We start from the raw sequence: 16,670 nt of genomic DNA, 5'->3' as shown, positions 1-16,670 counted from the left end.
CTAATACATTTACATATTCTCATTGATATTTGATATATAAATAAATCAAAAAATGGAGAAAAGACCTCGGTGTCTAACAGGGGTAACAAAAAACTTTCCATATAGACAAGGCAGTCTCAAAATCCCAACTTTGAGACCAGCAGACACATCCTTGGTCAAAAACTCCAAGATAAGTGGAAATATACTGTTGATTGTTACAGTCCTTAATAGTAAATCAGAATACCATCACTTATCTGAAAATGTAGTATTCAAAATGATCATTGTAGTAGTGCTGAGATGTGGAAGCAGGAACAACCTGCACAATGGAGCATGAGCATTAGGCACAGCGACTAAACACCTCACCGCTTGCACTGTATCTCCACAATATCCAACAGGGCTCCCTGTTTCGCAACCAAGCTTCATCAGGGAACTAAGTGTCAGTTAACCCGCTTCATCTCCTGTTATATGATACTGAGCATGATACTGAGCATGCTATGTGAATAAGTGAAATATAAAATCTGAATAAATTGAATATGATTGACTGATGAGAAAGCACAGTTATTTACTGTAATCCAGGGACAGCAGGCAGATATTCTCACATGTGTGTGATATCATCCAAGAAGCCCAGGTACGAACAGCTTTAAAAGTGCATCGCCACTTTAAGAACTTGAGAAAGTTTGCGAACTGCCCACACCATGTATGTGCAAGTGCTTTCCCACCTGATGTAGGCTCGTGGCTCCTCAATTCCGTAAACAAGCTAAGCAGCTAACCAGGGGAAGTGGGTGGGTTGTGAGACTATCTGCCTGCTGTCCCTGGATAACACCTGTTATGGTAAGTAACTGTGTTTATACCACAACAAGCAGGCAGCATATTCTCACATGTAGGACTCCCTAGCTTACTAGAATGGAATGGAGGGAGTGTTGGCCATTAAGAAAATAAATTTTGTAATACTGCTTGGCCAAAGTGACCATCCCATCTGGAATGAGATTCCAGACAGAAGTGAGATGTATGAACTGAGGACCAAGTAGCAGCTTTACAGATATCAATAGGAGTTGGGCGGAGAAAAACAACTGAAGCTGCCATAGCTCAGACACAACTCCCCAGTTGCAGCCCAGCCTGAGCATAAAAGAAAGCGATACAAGCTGCTAACCTTGTAGAAATAGTTCTCTTGGATATAGGACGTCTCAACTTGTTAGGATCAAAAGAGATAAAGCTGAGGAGAGGCTCTATGTGGCTGAGTTCTCTGTAAGTAGTAATCCAAGGCTTATTTGCAGTCCAGAGTATGAAGAGTCGCTGCTCCAGGATGAGAGTGAGGCTTAGGAAAGGACACTGGAAGTACGATAATTGAGATGGAATTCTGTGACTACTTTTGGAAGGAACTTTGGCTGGGTGCAAAGCACAACTTTGTCATGATGAAACACTGAACAGTGGATTCCCTACCAGTGCTTAAAGTTCACTTATTCTTTGAGCAGAGGTAAGGAAGGTGAGAAAAAACCACTTTCCACGTGAGGTATTTTAGATGAGCCGAAGACATTGGCTCAAAAGGAGGCTTCATAAGTCTAGAGATGATAACATTGAGATCCCAAACTATTGTAGGTGGTTTGACACTGAAAAGTCCTTTCATGAATCTGGACAAAAGAGGATAAGCAGTTAGAGGCTGTGAAAAGCATTGATAGAACTGAGTTGAACTTGAATCAAAGTGAATTAGATAAATGTAGAAGATAATCCAATACTGCAGATATAGAGGTGGATATACCATCATGATGAAGAGTATGCCAAGTGGAAAACCGTGACCATTTCTGCTGGTAACACTGCTGCATAGACAGATTTCTGAACACTTCTAAGATAAGTCTGACAGGATGATAAAGACGCAACTCAGTCAATGTCAGCATGAGAGGTACCAAGCTGTCAAGTGTAATGACTGAAGATTGGGATGCAAAAGAGATCGGTGACTCTGTGCAAGAAAAGATGGAAAAACTTGAAGAGGGATTGGTTCCTTGATACCGAGTTGAAGTAGAAGGGAGAACCAGGGTTGCCTGGGCCACCGAGGAGCTATAAGAATCATGGTGGCCAATTCTTGTTTGAGCTTGACAAGCATCATGAAGATGAGAGGGATTGGAGGAAATGCATAAAGAATCTTGTGTGTCCAATCCAGAAGAAACGCATCCGGTTCCAGACATTGGGAAGAGTACTGTCTGGAGCAAAATTGTGGCAGCTTGTGATTGTAGGGAGACACAAACAGGTATATTTGAGGAGTACCCCAAAGAGAGAAAATGTGATACAGAACTGCACAGTTGAGCATCCACTCGTGTGGCTGAAGAAACCTGCCGAGTGTCTGCGAGAGACTTCTGTTCCCCTTGAATGTATACTGCTTTCAAATATGTTGTGAGCAATCGCCCAGTTCCAAATCTTCTGAGCCTCTTGACAAAGAAAGAGAGAACCTGTGCCTCCTTGCTTGTTTATGTAATACATTGCAACTTGATTGTTCGTGAGGATTAGGAGAACGTGGGTGGTCACAATGTGCTGAAAAGCTTTGAGAGCATTGTAGATCACTCTTGAGTTCTAAGAGATTGATATGGCAAAGCTGATCATGGGCACCAGTGGCCTTGAGTGTGAAGACCATCCAGATGAGCCCCCCCCAAGCGTAGGTGAATGAATCAATGGGCAGAACCTTCTGATGTGGAGGTGAGTGGAAACAAAAACCCTCTGGAAAGATAGGAAGAGTTCATCCACCACTGCAGAGATTTTTGAAGTGAAGTGAAGATGCGACAGTAATGTGTTGAGACAGTGGGTCAGGAGCTTGAGACCACTGAGATGTGAGAATCCATTAAGGGCTCCCGAGATTAAGCCTTGCAAATAAAGTAACATGCACCGTGGAAACCATGTGATCCAGGAGCACCATCATTTGTCTGGCCAAGATTGATGGAAGATAAGTCTGATCACAAAGCTGAATTAAATTGTCTTCTCTTTGCCGAGGGAGAAACGCTCCGAGATGAATGGCAGAGCTCTGATAAATTGCAGATTCAGAGAGGGTTGAAATTGGGATTTGGGAAAATTGATTTTGAACCCCAACTGCTAAAGGAAGAGAATTGTCAACCGAGTCGCTGTCATCACCCCTTGCAAGGTTGGATCTTTGATCAGCCAATCGTCCAGATAGGGAAACACCTGGAGACCCTGAACCCAGCAAGACTGCTGCCACTACAACCAGGCACTTGGAGAATACTCAGGGAGAGGATCCAAGGTCAAAGAGTAGGACTCTGTATTGGTAATGGTGCTGTGTCACCTGAAATCTGAGGAATTTCCTGGAGGAAGGATACACTGGAATACGAGTATAAACTTCTTTGAGATCTAGAAAGCACAGACAATCGTTGCAATCTAAGAGGGGATATAAAGTTGCCAGGGACAACATACAAAACTTTCATTCATTAGGAACTTGTTCAGGACCCTGAGGTCTAAGATTGGACATAGACCTCCCATCTTCTTTGGATTGAGGAAATACCGGAAGTAAAATCCGATTCCTCTGGAGAGGTGGAACCTCTTCTATTGCACTGAGAAGAGATTATAATCTTTTGAAGAAGGGACATCTGCTGAGGGTTGAAAGGACTTTCTTGGAGGGTGATCTGGAGGCATAGAGATGAAATGAAGAGAGTATCCTTCTCAAATGACTTTTAGAACCCAGAGGTCTGTAGTTATTAATTTTCAACGGTGATAATACAATTGTAGCCAACCTCTTATTGGTTGGGAAAGAGGAACAGCGGTTATGCTCTCTAGAAGAGCATTTATTATTTTATTTATTTATTCATTCATTCATTCATTCAATTCTCTATACCGTTCTCCCAGGGGAGCTCAGAACGGTTTACATGAATTTATTCAGGTACTCAAGCATTTTTCCCTGTCTGTTCCGGTGGGCTCTCAATCTATCTAGTGTACCTGGGGCAATGGGGGGATTAAGTGACTTGCCCAGGATCACAAGGTGCAGCGTGGGTTTGAACCCACAACCCCAGGGTGCTAAGACTGTAGCTTTAACCACTGCGCCACACTCTCCCCAAAATGACTGAGCAGGCTTTGAAGGAAGGAGCTGCAGATTGAGCTTTGAAGGTTCTGTTGCTTTTGTTTTTCTGCTGCAGTCTTGGAGCAGCAGCTGGTTTTGCAGAAAAACGCCTTTGATATGAAGAAGGCTAAAAAGATTTAGAAGTTGAAGGCTTAGGCTTGGATTTAACCAAAGCATCCCAATGTTTCTCATGGTCAGTGAGCTTTTGTGTAGTGTTGTCATAAAAAGAGAGTCACAAAAAAGCTCATCTCCTAAGCAGGGAATGTTAGCTAATCTGTCCTGAAGATTGATATCTATATCTGAAACTCCTTAGCCATGCAAAACATCTCATGGCCACTGACATAGCTGAGGCTCTGGAAGATAATTCAAAAGCATCATAAAGCAGATCTTGCCATATATCTTCCAGCTAAGGTAAGGGTGCTAAAGATATGATGAAATTTCTGCAGATGTTGAGAAGGAATGTATCAATCAAAAGAAGGCAATTTTTGAACCAGATGCTCAATATAGCAGGATATATAGAAATTGTAATTTAGTACTATGTTCGCTAACATGGAATTTTGGTATACGCGTGGCCAAATTTGTCCATAATGTGCCCTTCATGCCCTGGTGGCACCGAGGCATTGACTTTTGATGGAGTAGAATTTTTTTTTTTTTCAAACGTTGACTCACCACTAATGACTGGTGCTGAAGCTGCAGTTGTCAGACGCTAGTGAAGTAATTATCTTATACAGAGTCCAATTTTCTAGGAGCCACTGTAATGGTGAGGGGCGTTTCCCAATTCTTGTGAAGAGTTTCTTTGAGAATGCCATGTAACAGTAATCTGAGAAGTTCTTTAGGAGGCTCATCATAATCTAAGGCCTCCCAAGTATTCAGCACTTTAGGCAGAATCAGCTTCTAGCTTGACTTGTAGCTCTTTTCCCCAACTGACTTATAAATTTAGTGAAAGAAAGTCTTTCATTAGATTTAGCCCATTGGTGGAGGCTTCTGTAGAGACTTTTCCAAGGGAGTGCCATAAGCCTCGGTTGTAGACTAAGACAAATCCTCAGCAGAATCAGACTGCAAGTCAGAGTCATAAAAGGGTTTTGGTGAAGGAGTGCATCAATAAGATCGATGATTACATGAAGTCCGGTGTCGATCCGATGACGGATGATGAGATACAACGCAAAACTTTTTTCTTCAAACATGAGGGAGAGTGATGTTTTCTTTCGGAAGCATGTGAGGAGGAATGCTTACTGATCTTTGAGCAACGAGATGAGGAAGAAAAATGACGATGTCTCAATGACCTGGATCTGCGATGTCTAGGCATGGAGCATTGATGCCATTCCGGAGAACCAGTTGCGGTACCGCTAGATCTAATAGGCTTATTCTGAGGCTAGGCTGGTACTGAGTGAGTCAATACTGGAGTAAGTAATTTGAAAGCATCACCCAACTCCGCTTGAAAAAGTGCATCGAGCTTTTCACGAAAGGAAAGCATCAGTACCTCTGGCTTATCTGCAGGTATCATTGGTGCCATGGCTTGCCTCGGAGAGGGTAACCTCAATGAGGGTGCAGACCTTGATGTTGAGGCAAGCCGTATATGTGGCCATCGTTGCTTGGTTGGCATCAAGGGACTTGATGCAAGAATGACCCACAATGCCAGTTGAGAAGCTGGTGGCTTCTAAGGTAGCTTACCGGACGGAGCGAGGTCTCCCGACGCCGGTGTCAATGTCAAAGTCTTTGACGTTGAAGGTTGCAATGTCTTCTCGGTGTCCATGCTTATCCCGAACAACTTCTCCCGTTGAAGTCTGCAGCTCTTAATGAAACATTTCTGCAGGGTAGAACACTGAGCACAGGATTCAACCCAGTGATCAGGCCCAAGGCACTGAAAGCACCAACTGTATGGGTCAATGCAGCACTTTTTGAAGCCCGTTAACAGCCTGGACACAGACAAAAGACTGCCATCAGCCAAGTAAAACTCAATGACTGAGAGAAAAATGAAGTCCAACGGCAAATAGCAGCGAGAAAAAGAGAAAAGGAAAAAGACTTTTTTTAAACTAATGAAGAGAAATATTTAAAAAGAAAAAATGCGGGAAGGCAAAACATTGAACGTTCAGACACATGACTTCTTAGCTTAATGTAAAACTAAGAACTGAGGAGCGGGAAGGCACTCGCTCATGCGCTGTGCGGGCAGTTCGCACTCTCTCAAGTTCTTAAAGTGGCGATGCACTGTTAAACCTGTCCACACCTGGGATGATGTCACCCACATGTGAGAATATGCTGCCTGCTTGTCCTGGGATAAAGTTGAACCTATAAAAGAGATTGTATAAGCACTAAAAAAAAAAAAACACCCAAAAAAGGGGGAAGGAAAAAAGTGGAGACTCATTAAAAGCTTTTACATCAAGACCATCAGTTCCACAGTTCAACTAGACTATCTGGCATAAGGGCATTATCAAACTAGCACAATTTTTAGCTCTGTGCCATCTCCTGCTGCTCGCGTTCCTATACAGTAGATCCTTCCTTGTAATGGGAAAAGGATGACAATGCAGGTGGCAGAATGAGCTAAATTTATTCAGCAGAGATCCTCAACCTAGTCCTCAGGACACACCTAGCTGGTCTGCTCATCTGGGATATCCACAATGAACATGCTTGAAAAATTTGCATGCATATTCATTGTTCTGAGAATTGGATTGAGAACCATATGGCATACACTAAAACATGGATACAGTTCTTTAGCGTTACAGTAGATGGCCAGTGGAAAATAGCTCAGCAAATCCCAAAATTATATGTACTTCCCATAGTAGATATAACTCTCCCAAGTTATTCTATGGACTTTTCTCTAGGAACTTGAAAAAAATTCAGTTTTGAAGACAGCTGTTAATTGTTTTTACCACATCTGGCAACTGATACATAGCTTGTACACCTTATTAAAAAGCTTTCCATGATTTGGTCTCCATCTGCTGGTCGTTTCACATCGTGTCCTCTTCTTTGTGTGTCTGATGGGTTAAACTGCCCAAAGTTTTATGAGCTATAACGTCTCAATTCATTTATTTTTCTATACCGTTCTCCCAAGGGAGCTCAGAACAGTTTGCATGGATTTATTCAGGTACTCAAGGATTTTTCCCTGTCTATCCTAGTGGGCTCACTATTTAATGTACCTGGGGCAATAGGGGGATTAAGCAACTTGCCCAGGGTCACAAGGAGCAGTGCAGGTTTGAACCTACAACCTCAGGTGCTGATGCTGTTAACTATAACCACTGCATCACTCTCCCTATATAACCTTTGATTGATACATACATGAATTCAAAGCCTGACACTAGTGGCATACCTAGCATATGCGACACCCAGGGCCAAATCATTTTTAAACACCCCTTCTATATGAAAAACATGATTTTTTTTTTTTTTAGTATTAATCCAGAAGTCGCACATCAAGATGAGTCCAGATCAAACCTGCAGTGTCAATGCTAATAAAACCATGTCTTTCATACACCTAGTATGGAAGTAATCACAAACTAAAATTAGAAATACATAGAAAAATGTTAAACCACCACCAATGCAATAGCATAGAAACCATGCTGCATGTCCCCTAATATTGTGCAAAATATAAAGATAGCAGATATAAAAAACAGATGTTAAATAAACAAACAAACAAACACACAAAACAGAGAACAAATCCCTTTACAAATTAAAATAAATTTAAAAATGAAAAAGATATTGGACCAATATATTTTTCAATTAGTTTTCAGGAGCCAAGATTTCCTTCCTCAGGTCAGTAAAGTATACTGCTGTTACAGTATCCTGTCCTGACACAGGATTTTGTTCTTTTAAAAAGTTTTATAAATAGAAAATGGAAATAAGGTGATCCTTTTTATTGCACTAAATCTTAATACATTTTTGACTAACTTTCACACAGCTACATTACTTTATCCTAAAGCAAAAAGATAAATAAAAGAAATATTTATTTCAGTTTTATATCCTGTACTACCCAGGAGTTCAGAACAAGTCACAGTAGTACATTGGGGGGGGAGGCAAGTGTAGTGGTACATTCTATATTGTAGGGAAGAAACGATGCAATCATAATATTTTAAAGGTAAATGGTTAATCGTGCATATACAGGATACTGCAGGGAGAGGACAAATGGCATTTACAGCATAAAGGAAAACTTTGGGTATATATATCAAATGGTGTGAGTGAGGGTGGAATGAGCACACACTCGTGGCTGGGGGCATTAGGTCTGAAGCAAGGATATTCGTCTCTGGTTTCTGCTTTCCTCATCTTTGTCACTCGCTCCCTCATAGGTCCGGCCTCCGTCTCCCTCGTGCCTCCCTCGTGCCTCCGCCTTTAACTCTTCCCCCCTCATTGGTCAGGCCTCCGCTTCCCTCCCTCTCTCCACTCATAGGTCCAACCTCTGTCTCCCTCCCTCCCTCATAGGTCCGGCCTCCGTCTCCCTCCCTCCCCTCCCTTATAGGTCCGGCCTCCATCTCCCTTATTTGTCCATCCACCTTCTCTGCACCTTCCAGGAGTTGTCTGCCTCTGTTCATCTCTCACTCCTCCTCCCCCCCCATGGCTTAGTATTTTTCTCCATTATTTCTCCTGTCCCCATGCTGACATCTCTCTCTTTTCCCTTCCTGGTCTTCCTTCTCAATTTTCTGCCTCTGTCTAGATTAAATACTTACTAGCCAGTCCTCAATTGCCCACTTTTCACTGTGTCACTTGCCACCTTTTTCCCTCACCCCCTCAAGTAATCTCACTAATTCTCCCCTCCACCCCACTTCCCAGCCAGCATCTTGTTTCCTCATCTTCACAATGCTACTGCTTTCACAAACCAGCAACAGTAAACAAGGAAGCAACAGCTGAGGGGTGGACCTGGAGCCATGGGGAGGCAAACAAAGGTTCTGCGATGGCTGAATTTAAAGTTTACTGCAACAGTTTCTGGTTCAGGAAAGCAGCAGTAGCAGAGTAGGGCAGGAGATCCCATTGTGCCAGCTATGCACCTACTTATCACTTGTACCCAAGGCAGATTAATCCTCCCATGATACGCCACTGCTTGATGCATATCTGAAAAACACTAAAATTACTCAGAATTGCTCTTTTATTGCATATTTTACATTTACATTACATCACATAATAAGGATATAGAAATATAATGAAAAATAAATTTTGCAAAAAAAAACAAAACCCTTTAAATTATATAATATTCCATCAAGTCCATGTTTAGAGAGATAATACCAAATATCATATTTTTAGGGAAATCATTGGAAATAATCCCAATATGAACCACGTCTTTTTATTTAATTAACCTCCTAAAGAAAAAAAAAAAAAAAAAAGTCAAGGTTTTCCTTCTTCATGTAGTTTGAGAAATTGCTCCAACTGTAATGGATCCCAAAAAAGAAAATCTTCATCTCGATACTTCAATTTACATTTACAAAGAAATTAAAAAAAAAAAGTGGCTCCCAAAGCCAACACCCTAGGGTTTAATGCCAAAAAGACCTTCCATCTAAAATTGTGTTGATTTGCCCAAATCCGGCAATATAATAATTTTTATTCTTTAAATCAGTTTTCAAAATTAAAGCCTTATCACTTGCAATGGAGCATACCATCAATAGGGTGGATCTACTCAATTACATCTTGAGAATCTTCTAAGAAACCTGTAAGATCAAATTCTTTTTTAATCAGTTGATCCACCCCTTGATCTGTGGGAAATTTTTTTGCCCAAATATAGTAACAATTAGATATTGCCATTGAATCAGAATTTTGTTAACCTAAAATTTCTGAGATATTTCCTCAAAAGAATTTCAGGAGATAGTAAATGTGTTATCAGGGCTGCCATCAGGGTAGTACCACCAGTCCTGCATTCAGGGGCCCGGAGCTGACAGGGGGCCCGGGCTCCCCCAGGGTCGCAAGCATAGTCTCCTCTCCTTCTCCTTACCTGCCCTGCCGCAGCACACAGCCCAACGGAAGTCTTCCCGATGTCAGCGCTGACGTCGGAGGGAGGGCTTAAGCAAAGCCCTCCCTTCCTCTGACGTCAGCGCTGATATCAGGAAGACTTCCAGTCGGCTGCTTGTGGCAGGGCAGGTAGGGAAAAGGCAGTCATGTACCGAAGAGGGGGGGGGGGGCCGTCTGCCCCTGGTGCAGCCATTGGGGGGGGGGAGTGTGCACAGCAGGTCAGGTCCCCTTAGCCTTGTGGCGCTTCCCCCGACCGACCGACAACAGGCCCGGCCGACAAACCTCCCTGCCCTGTAGCAGCGAATCTAAATTACCTTCTTAAAGCAGCTTCAATACTCCAGCTGCTGTAAGAAGGTAATTTAGATTTGCGGCTACAGGGCAGGGAGGTTTGCCCGACCGGGCCTGTTCTGTTGTCGGTCGGGTGGGGGAAGCGCCATAAAGGTAAGGGGCAGGGAGGGAGAAAGGGAGGAAAGGTGGAGTGGAGAAGAAAAGATGCTTAAGGGAAATGGGTAAAACTGAGGGGTGGAGAAGGACGCTTAAGGGAAATGGGTAAGACAGAGGGGTGGAGAAGGACGCTGAAAGGACATGGGGAAGACAGAGGGGTGGAGAAGGACGCTGAAAGGACATGGGAAAGACAGAGGGGTGGAGAAGGACGCTGAAAGGACATGGGAAAGACAGAGGGATGGAGAAGGACGCTGAAAGGACATGGGAAAGACAGAGGGATGGAGAAGGACGCTGAAAGGACATGGGAAAGACAGAGGGATGGAGAAGGACGCTGAAAGGACATGGGAAAGACAGAGGGGTGGAGAAGGACGCTGAAAGGACATGGGAAAGACAGAGGGATGGAGAAGGACGCTGAAAGGACATGGGAAAGACAGAGGGATGGAGAAGGACGCTGAAAGGACATGGGGAAGACAGAGGGATGGAGAAGGACGCTGAAAGGACATGGGGAAGACAGAGGGATGGAGAAGGACGCTGAAAGGACATGGGAAAGACAGAGGGATGGAGAAGGACGCTGAAAGGACATGGGAAAGACAGAGGGATGGAGAAGGACGCTGAAAGGACATGGGAAAGACAGAGGGGTGGAGAAGGACGCTGAAAGGACATGGGAAAGACAGAGGGATGGAGAAGGACGCTGAAAGGACATGGGAAAGACAGAGGGATGGAGAAGGACGCTGAAAGGACATGGGAAAGACAGAGGGATGGAGAAGGACGCTGAAAGGACATGGGAAAGACAGAGGGATGGAGAAGGACGCTGAAAGGACATGGGGCAGACAGAGGGATGGAGAAGGACGCTAAAAGGACATGGGGCAGACAGAGGGATGGAGAAGGACGCTGAAAGGACATGGGGCAGACAGAGGGATGGAGAAGGACGCTGAAAGGACATGGGGCAGACAGAGGGATGGAGAAGGACGCTGAAAGGACATGGGGCAGACAGAGGGATGGAGAAGGACGCTGAAAGGACATGGGGCAGACAGAGGGATGGAGAAGGACGCTGAAAGGACATGGGGCAGACAGAGGGATGGAGAAGGACGCTGAAAGGACATGGGGCAGACAGAGGGATGGAGAAGGACGCTGAAAGGACATGGGGCAGACAGAGGGATGGAGAAGGACGCTGAAAGGACATGGGGCAGACAGAGGGATGGAGAAGGACGCTGAAAGGACATGGGGCAGACAGAGGGATGGAGAAGGACGCTGAAAGGACATGGGGAAGACAGAGGGATGGAGAAGGACGCTGAAAGGACATGGGGAAGACAGAGGGATGGAGAAGGACGCTGAAAGGACATGGGGAAGACAGAGGGATGGAGAAGGACGCTGAAAGGACATGGGGAAGACAGAGGGATGGAGAAGGACGCTGAAAGGACATGGGGAAGACAGAGGTGAAGAAGGACGCTGAAAGGACATGGGGAAGACAGAGGTGAAGAAGGACGCTGAAAGGACATGGGAAAGACAGAGGTGAAGAAGGACGCTGAAAGGACATGGGAAAGACAGAGGTGAAGAAGGACGCTGAAAGGACATGGGAAAGACAGAGGTGAAGAAGGACGCTGAAAGCAAATGTGGAAGACAGAGGGGGGGAGAAGGATGCTGACAGGTCATGGGGAAGATGGGGGGGAGAAGGACGCTGAAAGGAAATGGGGAAGAGAGAGTGGGGAGAAGACACTGGCAGGGAAGAAGACAGGTGCCAGACTATGGGGGGAGCGGAGGGAAGAAGATGGGTGCCAGACCAATTTGGGAGGGGGGAGAAAGGGAGAGGCACAGTAACAGAGCAAATGGAAGACGCAGAAAGAAGAGAGACAGTGGATGGAAGGAATTAAATGAGAACATGAGAAAAGCAGAAACCAGGCAACAAAGGTAGGAAAAAAATTCTTTTTTTTTGCTTTAGGATAAAGTAGTACATTAGTTGTGTTGATAAAAATTTATAGGAAAATAGTATATAATACTGCTCATACTGGACAATACATATCTGTATTAGAGGCCCAACATACTTGAAGGGCTCTGGCCTCAGAATCGGAGCCTATAGCAGGCTCCGATTCTGAGGCCAGAGCCCTTCAAGTATGTTGGGCCTCTAATACAGATATGTATTGTCCAGTATGAGCAGTATTATATACTATTTTCCTGATTATATTATATGCTGCTGGGGTAACTAGTTTTAGGTGATAAAAATTTATAAACATTAGAGGCTCTGGTAGAAACCCGTTTACAAAGTATGTATTCTTCCCAATTAATATTTCCAAATTAATAAAGTCTTTTTGCTTATTTTTAAATGGGTTTCTTCCAGAGCCTTTAATTCAGTAGCATAATTAAATGAAATAACTTTTTCTGTAGTTTATAGGGACGGGCGGGGATGGAGAGGATTCCTCGCGGGGACGGGCAGGATTTCTGTCCCCGTGCAATTTAAACATGCACCTTTCTTCCTCCATCCCATAACACACACAGCCTGGTGGTGATGATTATCAGATTGATTCATGAATATATAATGATGTTATGAGTGTGCACCTCTTCCTTCCCATCCTCCTTAGCATGTCACATACAGCATGTTACATTACACAAAGTCTGTGTAATGTAACATGCTGTATGTGACATGCTGAGGAGGATGGGAAGGAAGAGGTGCACACTCATAACATCATTATATATTCATCCATAGCTGCATGTTAATGATGTGCTCATATGCACTTATTTATTATCATAACATATACATCATCATTAACATGCAGCTGTGGATGTGTAAGGACAGGCTGAGGAGGATGGATGGGAAAGAAGGAAGGTGCACATATCAACATATCGTAAATTTTTAACATGCATGATGCAGCTATAGGCAAGCTGAGGAGGATGGGATCATACAGATGTGTATGTTTAGATATGCGCTCAGATGTGTATGTTTAGATATGCGCTCAGATGTGTAGTTTTTTCCCGATATATTTATTAAGCTTACAGTATTTATAAAAACACATTTAATACTTGTTACAAAAAATATTGTGCAATTGTGACCTACTTCTGGCCTACAAAGGTCAAAAGAAATCCTTAACTGAGATTTTACATTCAAAAGTGAATTATAGCTACTAGCACTATTATTTATTAGTTATTTATTATGCAGATGTTTGTTAGTTTGTTATTAGTTCAGTATTAGACATATGTTAGTTTAGAAAAGATAGGTATAGATTAGTTTTAGTTTAGGTTAGGTTAGGGCCCTGCTGAAAGAGTCTACCTTGACGTGGTTGCAGGCTTACAAATCTTTTGGTCAAAGAGTGCGGCGACAGAGAAAAGTATGTGTGTATTCGGCCCATGGAAGAAGGGGGGGGGGGGGTCGGGGGGGGAAGGGGTGCGTGGGGGGCCCAATAGGATTGCTCAGTAAGGGGCCCAGAAATTTCTGATGGCGGCCCTGTGTGTTATTGGCAAAAGTAATAATCATAGGTTTTTAGATCTTGCATTATTCTCCAACATTTCAACTTTTAAATGGACGCTAAGGGAATCTTTAATTGAAGTGGAGGCAGCTTGCAAGGCAGAAACCTGTGTTTCAACCACAGAAAATCTTTTGTCAAGAATCTTTATATTGGAGTCTACATTTTCTAATTTACCAATGACTTCCTGTGAGGAAACCTGATGTTGATCAATGACTGATTAGCCAAACATCTTTCAAGGAAATTTCCTATGGTACCTCCACCGATCCATGATATTCGGAACCATTTACCGACATAAGCAGTGCCTCTGCTGGGTCAGACCAGAGGTCCATCCCGCACGGCGGCCCATCAGGTCAAGAACCATCAGTACCCCTCAATCCCCTTTTCCTTCAGGAAATCATCCAAACCATTCTTGAAACCCTGTAGCGTACTCTGTCATATCACACCCTCTGGAAGCACATTCCAGGTGTCCACCACTCTCTGGGTGAAGAACTTCCTAGTATTGATTCTGAATCTGTCCCCTCTTAACTTTTCCAAATGCCCCCTCATTCTTGTATTTTTCAAAATTTTGAAAATCTGTTCCTCTCCACTTTCTCCATGCCCTTCATGATCTTGTAAGTCTCTATCATGTCCCGTCTAAGCCTCTGCTTCTCCAAGGAAAAGAGACCCAGTTTCTCCAATTTTTCGGCATATGTTAGGTTTTCCATACCCTTTATCAGTCGCGTCGCTCTCATCTGAACCCTCTCGAGTATCGCCATATCCTTCTTAAGGTACGGCGACCAGAATTGGACGCAGTACTCCAGATGCGGTGCACCATTGCCCGATATAGCGGCAGGATAACTTCTGCATAGAACTAAATGTAATCGCTGATGGAATCTGAAGTTCTGGATTATCTGGTGAAGTTATATTAGGACCTATACTAGGACCTAATTCAACAGGAAAGAGAGGGAGTGGAGGTGCATGATCTAGAGCAGGGGTGTCAAAGTCCCTCCTCGAGGGCCGCAATCCAGTTGGGTTTTCAGGATTTCCCCAATGAATATGCATGAGATCTATTAGCATACAATGAAAGCTGTGCATGCAAATAGATCTCATGCATATTCATTGGGGAAATCCTGAAAACCCAACTGGATTGCGGCCCTCGAGGAGGGACTTTGACACCCCTGATCTAGAAGGCTGAGGGATACCCCTGATGACAACAGCTGGAGCTTGTGGAGAAGCCACACTGGGAGTAGTCAAATGTTTATAGGGCCAGTAGTCACTGTAGTAGAGACCTTGGTTTTACTTTTACGTTTACCCATTATATAAATACCTTTATGAACTTCCAAGGTTACTTTAATCTATCATGGCTCCTCGTAGCTCTCAAGGGGTTCCATGTGCCCCTTAGGGTATGCCCCTGCAGCCACATGCCATAGTAGCCATGTCTTTTTGAAAAGGAGTTGAAGGTCCCCAGTCACATTAAGAAGTCCCAGGTACACATTTCACCATAACCTACTTTTCACTGCAGTACCCCTTACAGTGAACCTTTGCTCTGTTCAGATGTCTGTGGCCAGTTTGTTAAGAATGTCCCAATGGCTTGTTTGTGTATGCTACTCACTCTCTGAATGTATAACAAAATGTTGTTTCTCCAGGTGTCTGATGTAAATAGCACACCAACCGCCACAGTTCCAAGCAAACTCAGATCAAAAGGCAAAGAGAGTCCTCACATGATAGACGCACACAATAAGCATCACCTCTTGCTCCTTTTCAAAAGGTAATGCATATACAATAAGCTTAGCATATATTATACATATTGAGCATTTCTTTGAAAGCACACCACTGAAGAAAAATTTGATGCTGCTGTGCTAATCAGGTATACCAGCCTCCTTCAGAGAGTGAATTAAATACAGAAGCAGTCTGTTTGGAGACAAACTTGGGAAACTGAGCTCTAAACATTCTATGATATTTCTGCAGCAGAGAAAATCTAAAATACTGTTCAGATGTTGCCTGCCCTATTAAAATCAACTGTTATGTTCCTTTTAAATCTGAATTGAGGAATGGCCACTAGCAAAATCAGGCTAGGGTTACTCAAAAAATTAAGATCATGTTTTGAGTTAATAAGACATCACTTTACACAAACACTAACTAACTAACTAAGAACTTAACTATACACATACACTAGCTTAAGATGGCCTTGATTTGTACTCAAAAGTGGCATTTGTGAAAACAAGCCAAGTATTAGATTTGCATAGTACACATCAAGTGAGACTCACATCTAGGTTTCTTATCTCACTCACAAAAAAAAAAAAAAAAAAACTTACCCAGAAGACTCTGTTCATGGTATAGTTTGCTAGACAGTAAGATGCTGCAGCTATCAGTGAAGGAAGATACTTTAGGAATGGATCCACTTCAAGGAGGCTCAATTCTGCTATATACTAAAGAGAGAAAAAAAAAAAAAGTTTAAAATTTGCATCCCTACATAGAGCTATTAGACAATTTACATCAAGGAGAGCTGGATAATCTGAGCTCCCCAGACAGTTTGGAGTTAACTAAATTAAATTATGTGGTAGAGATTAATGTGCTATTGTGAAATAACTTGTATAGAATATTCTTTTGTGCACTTGTTTAATTTGAAAATGAATAAAGAACATTAAATTTTGAGAGACCTCTGAGGAAGGAATTTCAAAGATGACCACTTTATTGTTAACCTTGGTTTCTTTGAAGAAAAAAATTATTAAATGATAAAAACATTTTCAGAAGAAAAGTATCTTTTCTATGGTCAGAAGGTGTTAATGTTCGCTGATGTAGCTCAGGCAACATAATTGCACTGTAAGGTGTTCCTA

At 43.0% G+C, this 16,670-nt stretch overlaps 1 protein-coding gene across 3 annotated transcripts in view; it reads right to left on the bottom strand.

Moving 5' to 3' along the window:
- The window catches only part of CCNA1 (cyclin A1), a 43,289-nt gene that overhangs the window by 1,904 nt on the left and 24,715 nt on the right, over positions 1–16,670 (bottom strand). For all 3 annotated transcript variants that reach the window (XM_033949180.1, XM_033949179.1, XM_033949182.1), the window contains exon 7: positions 16,149–16,262. In XM_033949180.1, the coding sequence (XP_033805071.1) occupies positions 16,149–16,262 (114 nt within the window). The remainder of the gene's footprint in view (positions 1–16,148; positions 16,263–16,670) is intronic.

Source organism: Geotrypetes seraphini, chromosome 6 (genome assembly GCF_902459505.1).
Source record: "Geotrypetes seraphini chromosome 6, aGeoSer1.1, whole genome shotgun sequence".
Lineage (NCBI taxonomy): Eukaryota > Metazoa > Chordata > Amphibia > Gymnophiona > Dermophiidae > Geotrypetes > Geotrypetes seraphini.
Note: the sequence above shows the minus strand (reverse complement) of the source record. Positions and strands in the feature narration are given on the sequence as shown.